The sequence below is a fragment of the Callithrix jacchus genome, chromosome 10 (genome assembly GCF_049354715.1).
Source record: "Callithrix jacchus isolate 240 chromosome 10, calJac240_pri, whole genome shotgun sequence".
In the NCBI taxonomy this organism is placed as follows: Eukaryota; Metazoa; Chordata; class Mammalia; order Primates; family Cebidae; genus Callithrix; species Callithrix jacchus.
Genome location: NC_133511.1, coordinates 46,623,543 through 46,639,837, shown reverse-complemented (window position 1 = coordinate 46,639,837; position 16,295 = coordinate 46,623,543). Strand labels below are relative to the sequence as shown.

At 37.8% G+C, this 16,295-nt stretch overlaps 2 protein-coding genes and 8 non-coding genes across 33 annotated transcripts in view; 1 reads left to right on the top strand and 9 right to left on the bottom strand.

Moving 5' to 3' along the window:
* The window catches only part of CEP295 (centrosomal protein 295), a 58,091-nt gene extending 53,912 nt beyond the window's left edge, over window positions 1–4,179 (top strand). For all 15 annotated transcript variants that reach the window (XM_078339946.1, XM_078339944.1, XM_078339945.1 and 12 more), the window contains 7 exons: window positions 980–1,632; window positions 2,477–2,617; window positions 3,332–3,428; window positions 3,509–3,637; window positions 3,722–3,818; window positions 3,889–3,988; window positions 4,071–4,179. In XM_078339946.1, the coding sequence (XP_078196072.1) occupies window positions 980–1,632; window positions 2,477–2,617; window positions 3,332–3,428; window positions 3,509–3,637; window positions 3,722–3,818; window positions 3,889–3,988; window positions 4,071–4,109 (1,256 nt within the window). In that variant the 3' untranslated portion in view covers window positions 4,110–4,179. The remainder of the gene's footprint in view (window positions 1–979; window positions 1,633–2,476; window positions 2,618–3,331; window positions 3,429–3,508; window positions 3,638–3,721; window positions 3,819–3,888; window positions 3,989–4,070) is intronic.
* On the bottom strand, window positions 4,040–16,202 carry TAF1D (TATA-box binding protein associated factor, RNA polymerase I subunit D). Of its 10 annotated transcripts, none has more exons than XM_078339959.1 (14): window positions 16,103–16,202; window positions 14,978–15,082; window positions 13,919–14,011; window positions 12,387–12,774; window positions 11,081–11,256; window positions 10,721–10,778; window positions 8,877–10,328; window positions 7,446–7,494; window positions 7,183–7,217; window positions 6,078–6,123; window positions 5,596–5,654; window positions 4,976–5,044; window positions 4,469–4,516; window positions 4,040–4,249 (listed from the first exon to the last, which is right to left on the bottom strand). In XM_078339959.1, the coding sequence occupies exons 3-7, from the start codon at window positions 13,984–13,986 to the stop codon at window positions 10,185–10,187; spliced, it is 834 nt and encodes a 277-aa protein (XP_078196085.1). In that variant the 5' UTR covers window positions 13,987–14,011; window positions 14,978–15,082; window positions 16,103–16,202; the 3' UTR covers window positions 4,040–4,249; window positions 4,469–4,516; window positions 4,976–5,044; window positions 5,596–5,654; window positions 6,078–6,123; window positions 7,183–7,217; window positions 7,446–7,494; window positions 8,877–10,184. The 10 variants fall into 10 exon arrangements, with proteins under 10 accessions (XP_078196085.1, XP_078196083.1, XP_078196080.1 ...); XM_078339957.1 differs by lacking the exon at window positions 14,978–15,082 and having other exon boundaries at window positions 8,877–8,912; window positions 10,165–10,328; XM_078339954.1 differs by lacking the exon at window positions 14,978–15,082.
* Window positions 4,304–4,436, bottom strand: LOC118146005 (small nucleolar RNA SNORA25). The gene has a single exon (XR_004731475.1). It is a non-coding gene; the product is annotated as a small nucleolar RNA SNORA25 (small nucleolar RNA).
* LOC118146011 (small nucleolar RNA SNORA32) lies at window positions 4,804–4,925 on the bottom strand. The gene has a single exon (XR_004731481.1). It is a non-coding gene; the product is annotated as a small nucleolar RNA SNORA32 (small nucleolar RNA).
* Window positions 5,333–5,405, bottom strand: LOC118146002 (small nucleolar RNA Z40). Its single transcript, XR_004731472.1, has one exon. It is a non-coding gene; the product is annotated as a small nucleolar RNA Z40 (small nucleolar RNA).
* Window positions 5,829–5,961, bottom strand: LOC118146006 (small nucleolar RNA SNORA1). The gene has a single exon (XR_004731476.1). It is a non-coding gene; the product is annotated as a small nucleolar RNA SNORA1 (small nucleolar RNA).
* On the bottom strand, window positions 6,195–6,333 carry LOC118146003 (small nucleolar RNA SNORA8). The gene has a single exon (XR_004731473.1). It is a non-coding gene; the product is annotated as a small nucleolar RNA SNORA8 (small nucleolar RNA).
* On the bottom strand, window positions 7,328–7,399 carry LOC118146027 (small nucleolar RNA SNORD5). Its single transcript, XR_004731496.1, has one exon. It is a non-coding gene; the product is annotated as a small nucleolar RNA SNORD5 (small nucleolar RNA).
* On the bottom strand, window positions 7,554–7,683 carry LOC118146013 (small nucleolar RNA SNORA18). The gene has a single exon (XR_004731483.1). It is a non-coding gene; the product is annotated as a small nucleolar RNA SNORA18 (small nucleolar RNA).
* LOC118146019 (small nucleolar RNA SNORA40) lies at window positions 9,369–9,496 on the bottom strand. Its single transcript, XR_004731489.1, has one exon. It is a non-coding gene; the product is annotated as a small nucleolar RNA SNORA40 (small nucleolar RNA).
* Window positions 16,203–16,295: the final 93 nt, after the last annotated feature.

Below are 16,295 nucleotides of genomic sequence, written 5' to 3'. Positions count from 1 at the left end.
AGGCAGGAGGATCCCTGGAGCCCAGGAGTTCAAGACCAACCTGGGCAACATAGAAAGACCCTTTCTTTGCCGGGCATGGTGGCTCATGCCTGTAATCCCAGCACTTTGGGAAACTGATGCCAATGGATGACCTGAGGTCAGGAGTCCGAGACCAGCCTGACCAATAAGGTGAAACCCCATCTCTACTAAAAATACAAAAATTAGCTGGCCATGGCACCTGTAGTCCCAGCTACTCGGGAAGCTGAGACAGGAAAATTGCCTGAACCTAGGAGGTGGAAGTTGCAGTGAGCTAAGATTGTGCCAATACACTCCAGCCTGGGTGATGGAGTCTGTCTCAAAAAAAAAAAAAAAAAGGAAAAGACCTCATCTCTAAAAATGCAGGTATTCCTCTTGAGCCTTTTGCACAATGTTGCCCAGGCTGTACTGCAGTGGCCAGATCTCGGCTCACTGCAACCTCCACAACCCAGGTTCAAGCGATACTCATGCCTCAGCCTCCCAAGTAGCTAGGACTAAAGGCGTGTGCCACCACGCCCGGCTAATTTTTTATTTTTAGTAAAGACAGGGTTTTTCTACATTGGCTAGGCTGGCCTTGAACTCCTGACTTCAGGTGATCTGCCTGCCTCGGCTTCCCAAAATGCTGGGATTACAGGCATAAACCACCTTGCCTGGCTTGTACAATTATATATACATACATAATTGAGATACACATGGATGTACAAATTATCCACACATATAGTTGAGATACGTCTTTATTAAACTCATACTCAATTCTTATGGAAGAAAAACAGTTTGTAGCCGTAGTCTTTTTAATAGAAAAAAGAAAAGATACTTGGTGTAAGCTGTAGTTTGAGAAATCACATCATCTTTTATGCCTAAAATTGTAGGTAACTTACAATTGGATGATAAACTATTAGACTGTCAGTATCCAAGTATTACAACATGTAACAGTGATTAACTGATCTTTAAATTTCTAATACAGGGGCTGAACAATCTTTTGAACAGCTTCTGCCAGAATGTTCTTCACAGGAGGGGAGCCAGCATGCTGATCTACCAAGTATTTTTAGCACTGAAGCAAGAGATTCTTCCCAAGACATAAAAAATCAGAACTATCCCTCTGAAGAACATACTGAAGTAGTACAAAACAAGAAAAAAAGTGTTCATTTCCAGCTTTCTATAGGAAATTTAAGTTCAGTCTGCAGTTCATCTGATGAAGCTAATGTATTTCATCAGTTAAATGTTCAGCATAGCACTCCATGTGGTTCTAACTGTAGTGAGTGCTCAATAAAACACCAACTAGAAAGCAGAAAGGAAAGGATGGGCTTTGAAGAACTACCAAAAAGAGGGGTTGTTACGTTACAAAGTCAAGGACTCACTGAAGATAATAAAAATGAAAGCTGTAGGGTTTTAGACATATATCCACAGGGAGAGGAAACTGATTCTCAATTCTGTGTAAGAACAGTGGAGATGGGAACTTCAGTTCAGGCACCACATTCCCTAACTACTCAAAAATATTCTGAGAATTCACCTGAAACAGACATTCCAAAAATCACCAATCAACTATCTGAAAAAGAACATTCGGAGCTTTTTGCAAGTTCTGGATCACTTTCATTGCAGAGCTCTATACCAGTCTGGGTAAGTGAAATCAGTGTTGTATAACATTAAAGTTCCTTTTGGGGGAAATTATTTTTTCTTTTAATATTAGAGGATCTCACTGTGTTACCCGGGCTGAATTAAAATTCCTGGGATCAAGGGGTCCTCCTGCCTCAACTTCCTAAGTAGCTTGGACACACCACATGCCTGGCAAGAAAAACCTGAAATACAAGCAGCACTTAAATATTCCCATCAAGCTTGTGATTACTGCAAATACCTAGCAAATTGAAGAAACCTAAAATTTTGAAAGCTGTCTTCTGAGAGTATTTTTAAAAAGATCATTTCTCCAGCACCCCTGAAAAATGGTGGCTTTGCCTATGATTCAGCACTTTTTCAGTGTTGAGCCTCATTGCAGTGCACTGAATTCATCCATTGTTGAAGTACTGTTATTAACACTATTCCACATACCAACCAACTTATAACCAGTCAACTGTTTTCTCATCATCTAGCAGTTTGCTTCCACAAATAAATGTAACACATCTGTTTGGCTGCTTTTGTTCTTGTTCAGTGTTTAGCACTCAGTGGCCCACATTTGGTAGCCACCCAGGGATATCCACTCCATTTCTGCACTGCCCAAATACTACAAGCATTTAGGTTTGTAATCATTGTGTCATACTATTTCACCCCACTACCTAAGGTTGGCTCCAGTATTTCTACAACTGAATGCTGGAGTTAGGGAAGCCTGACGAAATCTGTCGGTCTTTCCCAACTATTGTTGTCTTCCTCCATTTATGTACATTTTCACATATGAATTTTTTTTTTTTTTTTTTTTTTTACTGTTTTAAGGCTACTTTAACATGGTTTTCCTTTTAATTGTGCTTCACAGGAAACAGAATCTGGCCATGGTATAATGGAAGAACCAGAACTTACTTTAGTAAGCACCAGTGATATCAGTATTGCTGAAATAGATTTTACAAATTTAACCTTAGAAGAAAAGGGAGAGGATGAAGCAAAAAGCTGTTTAAAGGTAAATTTAATCATTCCATTATGAGCGAACCAGTCAATTGTCTCTTACCTGATAACTTTAATTATCAGATGTTACTTATTGGAAGGGATTATGCTATGGACTTAAATTTAGTTCAGGGCTCCAGTTTAGTAGACACCTTAGGTCTACTAAACTGGAGCCCTGAACTAAATTTAAATTTAAGACCTGACACCCCCCACACCAGCTGTCATTTGTTTTAAGCCTTCATTCTGTCAATGACACTGCATTTTCTTTTAATCCTCACTCCAATTTGTACAAGACTCTGGCAGAACTAATTTTGTTATACAGCTAGTGTTATGGTGCCAAGCTGGAAATTTTATCTAAACATACTCTAAGATATTGTTAAATGGCTTTAGAATTGCTAATTTTACAAGGGTAGTTAGGGAGGCAATAAGAAAATCATTGAATTTCCTCATGCTACCTAAACAGAGGCCTAGAGGTGTGAGGGCAGTGGAGGGTGAATTGTGTGAGCCCAGGAGTGCAAGAACACCCTGGGCAACATGGCAAAACCCCATCCCTTAAAAAAAATAAAAAAACAAAAATTAGCTAGGTGTGGTTTAGCTGTGGACCCAGCTACTCAGAATATTGAAGCTGCAGTGAGCTGTGATAATGTGACTGCACTCTAGTCTGACAACAGAGCAGGCCCCCTTTTAAAAAAAAAATTTAAAAAATGTAATAAAACTTTCTTACCATTAGGTGAGTGAGTTTCTGCCTCTTGTATCAGAAACAGAAGCCTCAGATTATCCAGCTGTATCAGAACTTTCCATAGAAAACCCAAAGACAGCATCTACAGGTAAGCCTTTTACGGGCTCCACACTTCTAATATAAAGTAAACACTGCCTATTCCTGCTGTTAAGTTTCTTCTCCCAACAGAAAGTCCTCCAAGGTTTACACCTATATCCAGGAGCTTACAAGAAGCATTTATAAAGAGGAAAAAAACATTTATGGAGAGATCCCACCAGAGGCAAAAAGAAATAACAATCAAAGAGAAACCATCTATAGGTATGTTGAATGTTTTAAATCTTCACTGCCTCCCTGAAATGTTTAAAGCCTGATTACAACTTGATTTCACATTTCTTTCCTCAGGTTCATCTGTGAGTCGTTTAAAGGGTGTGAATAAAGTCAGAGCACTTCCTGAAGAAAGACAGACTACACAGGCTCTCAGGCACCAAAGGAGTCTAAGGTATTGTTGGTTTTTGTAGTAAGTCATGTTTTCTGCAATGTTTGTCTCTAACTCTAGAAATTCTTTACAGGTTATGTAATCAACTAGCTGAAGTGAAACAACAAAAGGAACAAAAAGCAAAACAAGAAGCTTATGCCCAAAACAGAGCAAGGGCAAAAGAATTCCATAAGGTGAGTGTAACTTAGGGGGAGAGACCTAATTTTAAGCCCGAAGTACACAACTAAAACTGTGAAATTTTTATTCCTTCCACAGAAAACATTAGAGAAACTTCGAGCCAAAAATACATGCTGACTTTTAGAAAGTGTAAACAGTTTTTTTTAAATTGTGTATATTTAAAGTCAATAAATTTTTATTCAAAGAATTCCATGTTGTGGTTTCTTCCACTGTCCATCAAAGTCACTTTAGATCCTCTAAAGAGCTGCAAGTTAGCCCTAAAGAAGAAAAATTTTGATTAAAACTCTTACATGGCAACATGGATTATTAAGTTTTATATCTCCTGGGGAAAACACAGCACCAAACATAAGAGTGCTATGGCATCCCATAGAGAACTTCTATCTTTGGTCACAGCGTGAAGAGCTCTGGGTTTCACAGCCTCATGAGCCCTCTTTGAAATGACCTATACAAAAATGTCTTTTCGAATGCATACGTACCTTTTTAATGAAGCTGATGCTTGCTTTAATCCAGTTGTCCTGTCAGCCCTAAATAGTAATAAAAGTGAATTTTACATTTCCAGAGATGATTGTACAGTGAATGAACATGAATGCGTCCTAGAACCAGCCTAAGCTAACTGCTACATACGAACTGCTTAATTATTAGCAACCCACAAGGGTTACAATACAGAGGGGCAAAGCACATTTGCATGATTCAAGAGATCTAGGCTGCACCGCCTAAAGAATTTTAAAATGTCATTGATATTAGGGGAAAAAAAAACAACAACACACATAGCTCACATTATACTTGTATTGCATTTCTATTACAGTTAATCAAATGTTCCCAAGAGGCTGATTGCTAGCAAGGTAGCAGATAGAAAACCTACTGGGAATTTTTTTTTATGGTCATGTCCACAGCAAATGAGAAACAGCATTCTAAAAGCCTTGGTAATGACCATTATGCCCTTGGCCAAATAGCTTATGGTTAAGATAAAAACCATTACTTGCCATTAATTTATTTTGGCTTCCGTCATCTCCTTTTAATACGGATATACTGATGAAGACTTCAAAATTCACCTATGGAAAAATGTTTATCTCAAATTCATACTTACTATTAAATACATAAATCTTTCAAAATGAAGTTGCCTAGGTTCCAAATTATCCTAAATCCCAGCACCTCAACTAATGTATTGAAAATTCCATGTTTCAAACAGCTATTTAAACTAATTATTTTTAAATTAAGGTCATTTTTAATCAATGATCCCATGCCCATTCACATCTGAATTTGCTCTGTGATCACACGTCTGGCAACTTCTCTTAGAGCTTTATAATCTTCTCAAATACAATGAATTATTTAATGTAAATGGATGTTCAGAAAGGCCATTTTCATTCAGCCCATTCAGAGCAGTTGAACATTTCGCCCATCATCATAACATCACTAGTAATGAAGTTTAAACACATAATAACATAAGCCTAGTCTTTTTTTTACTCCTAAGTGGTGATAAGTTGACCACCAGATTTGGTTGCAAGCATTACTAGATAAATTAATAACCTAAAATAACATTCGTAGAAAAGCTACTCTTCAACAAAATAACCTGCATGGCCTTTTAAGTAATGAATTAACTTACCAAGAATCTTTGGGATCTACTTTCTTCAACCAATTTACTTTAGGGTCCTAGAAGTTGAACTGTACAAAGAATAATTATATTTTGACACATGATCTAAGACAGTCATGTACCATATTACAATGTTTCAGTCAATATATAACCTAAAAACAGTGGTCCTATGAGATAAAAGCTGAAAATTCCTTATTTAAGTGTTTAACACTTTCCTCCTATGTATTTTACTCATAAGCATAGCAAAATGTTACAGGTCTCATTGTCACCACTGCAATATGCATACAGTGGTGGAAGCATGACCTGTCTCAATTTAGCCACATTAACTATTTTTGGACACCATGATCAGCAGTGCCCATTCTCATCTAGAATGAGGCTTTGTAAAAGTTCATTTCAAGCTTGGTAGTGTATTTGTAGGAAGTTCTTGTTATGCTGGCAATGCTACATATCAATAGGGGGAAACAAGTAGAATCTATATAAACAGAGAATCCTACCTTTTTATTGTAGGTGGTGGATCTGCCTGGTTCTCAATTTGACACCCTGGAAAAAGAAAAGCGCTGCTTACTGTTTTAGAGTATATCAAAATTAACACTCTGAGAAACCTATACAAATACTGTATCAATAGAAATACCAGGTTTAACAAGCACAAAGCCAAGAAAACCAACGATGCCAGATACTGAATTTCTATAGCACTGACCTTTGAACACCCTAGCAGGAATAAACTGCTGAGTGCAGATACCATGCAGTGCAATTATAACTGAACTGTACAACTTTTGTAGCCCCAACTTTGCAGTGTTGCTGCTGAGAAACACTTTCCAAACTTCTCAATTTCAGATTCCCCTAACAGGTTCAATATTTTGACCTTTATTCCTAATTGTCACTGTAATACAGAAAACTACATTAACTGCATTTTAAAGCTACAACTCTAATCTTTGCCCAGTCTCTCTATATAACTTACAGATGGAATATATACATGTAACTTAACAGATACTACAAACGTCAAGCTCACTTAGTGACAAGGTTTCATCATGATAGCAAGGATGGTCTCAAAATCCTGATCTGCCCGCCTGTCTCCCAAAGTGCTGGGGTTACAGGTGTCAGCCACTGTGCCCGGCCACATCAAGCTCATTGTTGCTCAAACTGCAAATTAGGCAAAATTCCTTTAATGTAATTCATATCCCTCTAGATTCAACATATCCACCCAGGTTTACATGACTTTAGGATGAAATACGTGTAACTGCCAGTTGAATAACGATGCAAAGAACAGTTTCATTTGGTAGTCTAGACAATGCAGTCTTTTATTTCCTTCTCTATATAAATTTATAAATAAGGAGATCTATCTGCCCATTTCTGTTATACTAAATTTTGCATTAAACCATAACATCCTCTACACCTCATTTTAGATTATGTACTGATTCAAAATAATGCTGTATGCTTCAAGTAGGAAATCCATATATATAAATTTATAGTAGATATATAGTGATAAATATTTTTGCCAGTATATAATTCTGTGTTATACCTGAAATATTGGGATGGGGTACTTAATTTCTATTTTTCATTTTCAGTCCTTGACCATTTTAAGTTAAATATTTTACTTACCTTTCAACATGAATGAGTTCAAATCATATTCATTCCTATAGAAAGTACCAATTAAAGATTTAGAAAAGATACCACATTTCTAGTTACTGAAACTAAAATCCAAATAAAAATTTAAGATCTAGGTTTATAATATAACCATATCCAGCTCTATCAGAATTAAGTTTTAGTTCATGCCTGTATCATTCAGCAGTTGAACAGTTAAATTCATCATCTGAACTGTAATCATATTTCCCAAGATGATACTGTCTCCAATTAAAACTTACCTAAGCAGTCACACTCAAGAATAGTACAGGCGTGGAAATACGCCAATACCTAAGGTAAAAAAGTAGACTATCAGGTCTTTCATACATGTAGTAACTAAAACTTGTAGGAGCTGTCTTGCCATTCCTTTCCACAGATCTAACAATAGTCCTGTGAGTAAGGTCACCACAGAGTTACTCTATGAGGCGTTTCCAACGACGTGCAGGCTACATGCAAAGCCCCATCGGGATAGACCTCAACCACTATACAAAGTTTTTTTAAAGACACAATATCTGCCATGTCTTTTAAAAAAATCATCTGATTCTTGCTGAATCATTTGAGCCCAGGTTTGAGGCTACAGTGAGATCTACAGGATCACATCTCACTGTAGTCTCAAACTCCTGGACTCAGTGATTCTGCCTTAGCCTCCAGAGTAGCTGGAGACCATAGGCACCATGTGCCCAGCTAATATGTATATATATATATATGTATAAATAACGGAAGTCTAACACTACTCCATAGGTATGAGCAGAAACTGCAATATGCCCCAGTCTCTTACAATACTGCAAACTGCAAAAACTTCCTACCACGTTTATCAGAAAAGCAATCATTTCACAATCACATTGTAAGGATTTTCACCAAGCTGCATAGGACAGAGTACAGAATGATAAATAAAAATATAATTCTTGGCTCAGAATTAGTTGTCATCCATTATAAAATACAATATAATGTGTACACATTATGACTTTGGCATTATAACTTTTAATCAAACTACATCATTCAAATTTATGAATTCTTATGACCTGTGTAATTATTTTTTTGAGACAGATTCTTGCTTTGTCACTCAGGCTACAGTGCAATGGCAGGATCTTGGCTCACTGCAACCTCCACCTCCCAAGTTCAAGTGATTCTCCTGCCTCAGCCATCTTGAGTAGCTGGAATTACAGGCCCATGCCACCACACCTGGCTAATTTTTGTATTTTTAGTAGAGACGGGGTTTCATCTTTTTGGTCAGGCTGGTCTCAAACTCCTGACCTTGTGATCCAATCACCTTGGCCTCCCAGAGTGCTAGGATTACAGGCATGAGCCACTGAGCCCAGCCAATTTCTATTATACTAAATCTTGCATTAAACTATAACATCTTCTACCTCATTTTAGATTATGCATTAATTCAGAATAATGCTGTATGCCTCAAGTAGGAAATCCAAAGTTCTGATTACTGCTACAAACTAACAAATTCAGGACCCTCTAATGCTTGCAACTAAAATGAATCTGACACATCACTATAAAATGTGTGAATCTAAGATTCCTTTCTTTTCAGAAACCAGTATCTGGGAATTAGAAGCATGCTACAGTTTTCTCTGAATAAAATGAAACTTGATTGCCCTGACAACATACTATTGATTTCCTACACATAAACGAATACAATCTGAAAAACTAAAATTGAGACGTACCTTTAACTCCAGACATCATGTTCTCAAGATAAAAGCCTTTAAAACAAAAAGCCATCTTATATATCAACATGAAATTGGAATGTAAAAGTAATACTGCTGAGGATTTCCTTCATATCCCCTCCTGTTTAACTATTCTACAGTCCTAGAATCAATCTTCTTAAATTAAGAGACAGGGTCTGTCTTTGTTACCAAGGCTGGAGTATACTCAAAGCTCAGTGCAGCCTCCAACTCCTGAGCTCAATCCTTGTGCCTAAGCCTCCCCTTCCTGAATAGCTCTCCAAGTACAGATACGTGCCCCAATACCCAGCTAATTTTTACATTTTTGTGGATATGAGGTGTTTGTTACTTTCTTGCTCAGGCTGGTCTTGTAACTCCTGGCTTTAAGCAATACTCCCACCTCAGTGTGGGGATTCCAAACTTGAGCCACTGCACCTGGCTTGGAACCAACCTTTATGGCTATCAATACTCCCATCAGTTAACTGTCTCAGGTATAGTATCCCTTCTAATATGTATCAGAACTCATACTGAACAATGAGTTCTGGGTTGCAAAAGAGGATTTATTTTTTGCACCTATCCATAAGTCTTTGTCCACAAGTTAAACAAAAACATACGTAAGTGCAGTCCTAAGATGCGCTACATAGCATAAAGTAGTTAATTCTACCATCATGGTGATCAAAATAATGAACATCAGGGTAATCATTGTGGTTCTCCCCACATATACATGTTAAATAAATGTGTATGCTTTTTCTTGAATTAATAATTTAAAATGGTAGCAGAAAGTAATATTACTTTGGGCATGGTAGCTCACAAAAAAAAGTAGCATTAATGATATTCTAAATTTGGGAAGGGAAATGAGGTTATTACAATACTAAGGATCTGACAGGTCACTTTCCTCTGAATAAAGCTGGGATAAAATTAGAGTATTTCAAATACCCTCTTCAAGATGGTTGGGTGTCAAGTTCTTTTATCTTTGTCTAAGATTTCCTTTGCAAAGTTAAAATCACTGTACTTCATTGTTTCAGTGCTTACAGGACACCTGTAAGCTCTTACACTCAGAAATCGACTGATAATTTCTCAGCTTTTTCTATGTATTTTCCCTGGTGGGTTTTTTTTTCTTCTAACTGTTACTCTTCTTCACAAGTTTGTTTCACAAACTTCTATAAGGGGTTAAAAATTTTTTTGTTATAAAGTTGGTTTCAGAATTTCTTCACCACCAGACTGGTACATATATCCACATTTATCATCTTTATTCATTTCTATAAAGTCACTTTTTTTCTATAAGCTTCACCTTTGACATTAATGATTCTGTCACATTTTCAGGCCTCTCTGTCCAGTATTTTTGGCTTTTGTAGCTCTCTTTTTAGACAAAGCAGCTTCTTCAATAGTATCTTCTTCTTCTAAGTATACACTCAGTCTTACAGGGAATTCAGAACTTACTATGAAACTATCCCCCTGTATAAAACAAACAAAACAAAAATTACGGATTAAGCAATAACTCCATTGGTTTAGTAATTACATATAGCTAAGTGCACTGGATTACTTCAGATTAATAGAGACTACAACATGTAGATATCAAAAAGCCAAATATCTCCCTTGTTTTTTCATTTGATATCCTAACTAGCAATATCACATATTAAAATGTTATTAAAAATAGCACTGAAAACCCCGTATTTTTATCAAGTTTCTAAAAAATTAGTATTTTCCTTCTTGTATTTCCTGCGGTAAACTTACTCAGCTTTTCAAAAAGGTTAATGAAGTGTAAGACAAAAACTAAATACAATTCCTCCTGTACCTACCAACTCCTGCCTTCCCAAAATGAAACAGGAAAAAAATGAGTCACTTACTGCCAATTTGATATCACATTCATCATCTTCAAGGTGTGTTGTATCCTCATCCTCTGCTCTGTAATATTAAGATTTATCATCATTGAGATGACAGAATCTTCTATGACCTAATTAGTTCTTATAGTCCACTCTGAAATACAACTAAAACTGCAATACTAGTCAAAAGAAACAAAATATAGAATTTCTAGATGTCTTGTGTGCCAAGTTTGGCTCAAATGTAACAATCCCAACAGTCCTACTCTGTACTTTTATTCATTATTGAAGTATAACTATATTAAAGGCAAAATATGAAGCTTATTAACATGAAAATTTTAATAATTTATAACCCATTACCAAAGTATTTCACAGGATTCCACTTACGTTGACTCTTCAATAGGAGAAATGGATCCCTCATCATCCAAATATTTGTATCTACGACTATCAAAATCTTCATTTTCTAAATCTTCACCAACATTCATTTGTTTCAAGGATTCTTTCAGATGGTGTTCATACTTCAGTTTTTCAATGTAGTTAAAAAATCCTCTTGCAACAGCTTGCTATATATATTAGAAACATCATATTGTATGTCATGACTTAAGGTTTTTCTTTCATGACCCACCAGGTGCCTATGTTCTAAAAGGGGAACAACCCCCTTACCAAAGACTATCTTAATTTTACTCCCTTCTTGCAGATATATAAAGTGCTGATCATTAAAATTCACATTGTAATTATAAACTATATACCTAAGGTGGTACCAAGGAAAAGTGAAGTACATATCTTGTCACGCCTGGGACTTACAAACACAGGAACAAAGATTTTTTTTTAAGAGAGTGTTGCTCTAAGTGTAGTAGCACAATCTTGGCTCACTGCAACCTCCACCTCAAGGGTTCAAGCAATTCTTCTGCCTCAGCCTGGGACTACAGGTGTGTGCCACCACACCTGGCTAATTTTTCATATTTTTAGTGGAGAAGGGATTTCACCATGTTAGTCAGGATGGTCTCCATCACCTGACCTGGTCATCTGCCTGCCCTGGCCTCCCTCCCAAAGTGTTGGGATTTACAGGTGTGAGCCACCTCACCTAGCCAGGAACAAGATTTGTAATGTTTACTATAACCACTTTAAACTTAAGAGATTAATATGTATTAATCCTCCCAAATAAAATTTCAGATTCTCAAAAGGGATCATAAATTAACTCTGCATTCATTCAACATACAACTCTCAAATATTTAAAAAATCTACTCCTAAGTATTAGGTTAGATTTATCTAGGTTTAGATAAATCTAGGCCCTAAGAATATAACCACTGAACATGAGGCATGTGTGGGTTTAGTTTAGGCTACTGCAAAAACATTTTCAAGTTATGTGAGCTTTTATTATCCCCACTGAGATCCTAGGAAACCATTTGAGTTTTAGGATTGTGTTTAAAGACCTGAGATGGGATGAGATCAAAGGATTTTATACAAAAAGCCTTGGAGCACTATCTTTTAAATTCGGCAAAAATGTAGTCACTGAAGAGTTACACGTCAAGTTTCAGTTGAAGGATGGGGTGGATTTTAGGGGGAAGTCAGTATAAGAGTATCAAAATTGCAGACAGTGCGTTGCCAGTACATCTTAAACAATTCTAAAATTGGCCAACAAATCATTTTGGGCATTTATGTGTATTCATATATATGTAAAATGATGACTCACCTCAAATGTTAAAATTTTTTTCCAAGGTGCCTTTTTTTCATTCTCTGATTCTAAAAATGGGAAGCCAGGTCCTCTGCTTCTAAACTCTTTCTTCTTGTCTATCAGTGAGCATAAAGGATTTCTCCTTCCTTCTGGTCTTCCCCTTGGTCTTCCTGTTGGCTGGTACCTCTTTTTCTTTTTTTTGTACTTCTTTTTCCTGTTCTTGAATCTTTCAAAAATAGCTTTCATAGTCAATGGTATTGGTTCAAAAGATGAGTCACTTGATGAATCACTTGCTTGAACATTTCCAGGTGTACGAACACATTTTCTAATGGGGTTTCTTTGCCCCTGTTTAGGCGAGTAAGGGACACACTGGGTTTTAAATAAGCTGCTATCAGAAGAGTTATCACTGGAAAAATGGAAAAATAATTTCATTTCCTTTCTTACTGATACCAGTAATTACTTACCAGTAATACCCAGTTCCAAATGTACATTTCTTCCAAGACCAACTCAGGAAAACATGACCAGAATTAAATTTTTTTTAAAAGGATGGACTCAGAACCAGCCAGCCATTAAACTCCTGACCACCCTTTTTAAATAGCCCATAAAGCCACAGCTCTTATTAAGAAGAATTTTGCGGACATCGTTTTGCTATCACCCAGGCTAGAGTGCAGTGGTACAATTATAGCTCACTGCAACCTCAAACTCCTGGAACCCAAGGCATGCTCCTGTCTCAGCCTCCCAAGTAGCTAGCTAGGACTACTGTCAAGCACCACCATGCTCAACTTATTAAAAAATCATGTATCTAGGCCGGGCGCGGTGGCTCAAGCCTGTAATCCCAGCACTTCGGGAGGCCGAGGTGGGTGGATCACGAGGTCAAGATATCGAGACCATCCTGGTCAACATGGTGAAACCCCGTCTCTACTAAAGATACAAAAAATTAGCTGGGCATGGTGGCACGTGCCTGTAATCCCAGATACTCAGGAGGCTGAGGCAGGAGAATTGCCTAAACCCAGGAGATGGAGGTTGCGGTGAGCCGAGATCGCACCATTGCACTCCAGCCTGGGTAACAAGAACGAAGCTCCATCTCAAAAAAAAATCATGTATCTTTCAAGATAATGTATGAGCTCAACCAAGACTGTATGATTCACTGCTAAAAACGCCTGAGTAAAAGAGAGCCTGCCAAAAATGAAAAAAAAAAAAAGATAAAACGAAAATAAAAAACAAAAAAAATACAAAAAAACACAGCCTGCCATACAAAAACAGGATGATGTAGTCCAGAAGAGACCCAAAGAATAAACTTTTTCTCTAAGAATGTGTCCCATTAGAATATATTCATTTTTTAAATTAAAATTATTTGCAATAGTATTATATCAATCTATATAAACTAGATAAACATGGAAGGTCAGTGAAATCTGGTTTTCCTTCTTTCCCAATTCCCGAAAATTATCTTCACTGTCATTCATTATATATAATAATTTAGTTTCTCAAAGTAATTCAGATATAATAAATATGACTGGATCTACTCAGTTCTCCAGTAAAAACCCACTTACCTTTGATTTGCAGGTTCCATAGCATCAGATGTCACATAGTCAAGAGAATCGATTCCTGATTTATCCATCAGTTGTTCTTTGTTTTAAAGTTTTCTGAAATTGTGAAATTTAGTAAATGTGACAAAGCTTCCCTAAATATTGACACGGTATCTACTATAATGTTCAACACAGTCAGACTATGCCATTCATTTTGGACAAAATCATTTACCAGGCTTAAGCTGCTTATCCACTTCAGATCAATTTCTATATAAAAAAAAAATCCAGAAATTCTATTTCCAGATTTTCAGTTTTTACCCTCTAAATCTATTCAATGAAACAAGATTCCAAAAAAGACAAGGTGGACAAAAGCCTCTTTCAATATGAAGTTTTATCATTAGCCACATATTAACATATAATTACCAACACAGTATTAATGTACAATTAAAAGCCATTTTCCTACATCGAAGGGGAATTGCTAAGGCAAAATGTGCCCTATATAATAAACCAGGAAAACGATCTCCATTCAATAGACCATTTTAAACTCCTGATCAAATTCAATAGACCATTTTAAATTCTAAGATTCCTCATTCATTCCTAGATTCATTTAAGTAACTTAATTTCGTCATACTGTATCTTTGCCATTATTGGTGGAAACTGACAAATTCTGAATTCTCAACCTTTTTCGATAAACTATCATAATTCTGTCTCTTCATCTCCATAGTAGAGTATACAACATACAAAAAAAAAAAAAGGCAACATACAAAAAAAAGAAAACGATTCCTTCTTGTAAGAAAAACAGGCTGGTCAGGATGGCTCATGCCTGTGTAACCCAGCACTTTGGGAAGTCGAGGCGGGCGGATCACTTGAACCCAGGAGCTCAAGACCAACAAGACCCAGTCTCTACAAAAAATACAAAAATTAGCCATGTTGATGGTACGCGCCTATGGTCCCAATAAGGAGGCTGAGGTATTGAGGTAGGTCGATTACCTGAGCCTGGGAGATGGAGGTTGTTTGTAGTGGGCCTCAGCAACACAAGGAGCCCCTGTCTCTATAAAAAAAAAAAATTCTTAAAATACTGGCCTGGTGTGGTGGCCTGTGGCTGTGCTCCCAGCCATGCCGGAGGATCGCTTTGCAGTGAGCCGAGATTGCACCAGTGCACTCCAGCCTGGACGACAGAGCAAGACCCTATCTCAAAAAAAAAAAAAAAAAAAATGGGGGAAAAAAATAGGCTTGGCAACAAAAATAAACAATAAAGGTAACTACTTATTTCACTACTGTCTTAGCCTTAGTCATTCTCTTGTTTCATTCCGTAGTTTCTTAGGACCCGACATGAGTCACTACATATAAATCCTAGGATAAACTAGCAAAATATTTCAAATATAGGAAAACGATAAGGTCACCAAGAGCTCAGATTTCTTAAATGCCCAACGGACCCCTGTGGTAATTTCCTGTTAGAACATCTTGTAGTTTTAGTTTCTTAAGCACAAGATTCTACGAAGTCATTAAGTATCGAATGCTCAAAAACCGAATTCAATAATTTGGTCCCATGCATTAATGGTATACCTGCTTTTTTTTTTTTTTAAATAGGGATTATCAAAAGAAAGCTAGCTCAATAATCACTTTCTCTAAGTTTTTCGGAACACATCCTACTTAGGTGTCGATGCCTCTGCCGGGATTTAGCGATTCCTAAGAGGTCTCGTGGTCAGAGAGCGGCGCTTTACCCGGAGCTATCACCGTTATCACCAGCGCGTCTCTCCCCGCAGCGCCTTACCTCAAGGAAACCGGCACTAGTAATGGCTGTCTCCCATATATGAAGGTTAAATCATTTAAACCACGTAAGGAAGTTAAACTCGTTCACAACACATTTTAACACCTCCATCTCAAGATATAATGAAGGCCGCCCACACTACAGTTGCGTTTGTGTGGGCCTCCAGCCGCTTGGCGCTGAGGGGCCTGAGCTGCGAACCCTTCACCCTCTCCGCCCTACCTCCGAGACTCGATCCTCCGGACCAACGCTGGGGCCCCGAAAAAACCCATATCTGTAACGCCTCACCCGGCTGCCAGGGCCGGACGGCCTTGCCCACGTCTACCTACCCAAAACCGCCTCACGCCGGCCCTAACTGCGCACTTGGTGACTGTAACCCAGGCTTCTGGCCAAAAACCCGCGACTGGCCTGCTGCGTGAGTCCTGAAGACCTGCACTCACCAATATCCCGACCTCAGTTCTCCAACTCCCGAGAACCACCTTGCGTCTTCCAACCGCGCAGAAAAAAAGGGTGAGCAATCCCCGCGGCCCAGGTAATAGCGAGGCCGAAATCTCGCGATACAACTTAGCACCCGGGAAGAAGGCGAGCGACGGAAGGAGGACAGGAAGCAGGATAGCCATTTTTCTCGCCGCG

What these genes read in the sequence shown, in the direction of transcription:
- TAF1D (XM_054241797.2), bottom strand. Translation starts at nt 13,986, where the DNA reads ATGGATAAATCAGGAATCGATTCTCTTGACTATGTGACATCTGATGCT. An exon ending in AAAAAATTTTAACATTTGAG is followed by an intron (nt 11,257 to 12,386) that starts GTGAGTCATCAT and finishes TAATATATATAG; the next exon opens with CAAGCTGTTGCAAGAGGATT. An exon ending in AATGTGATATCAAATTGGCA is followed by an intron (nt 10,329 to 10,720) that starts GTAAGTGACTCA and finishes TGTTTTATACAG; the next exon opens with GGGGATAGTTTCATAGTAAG.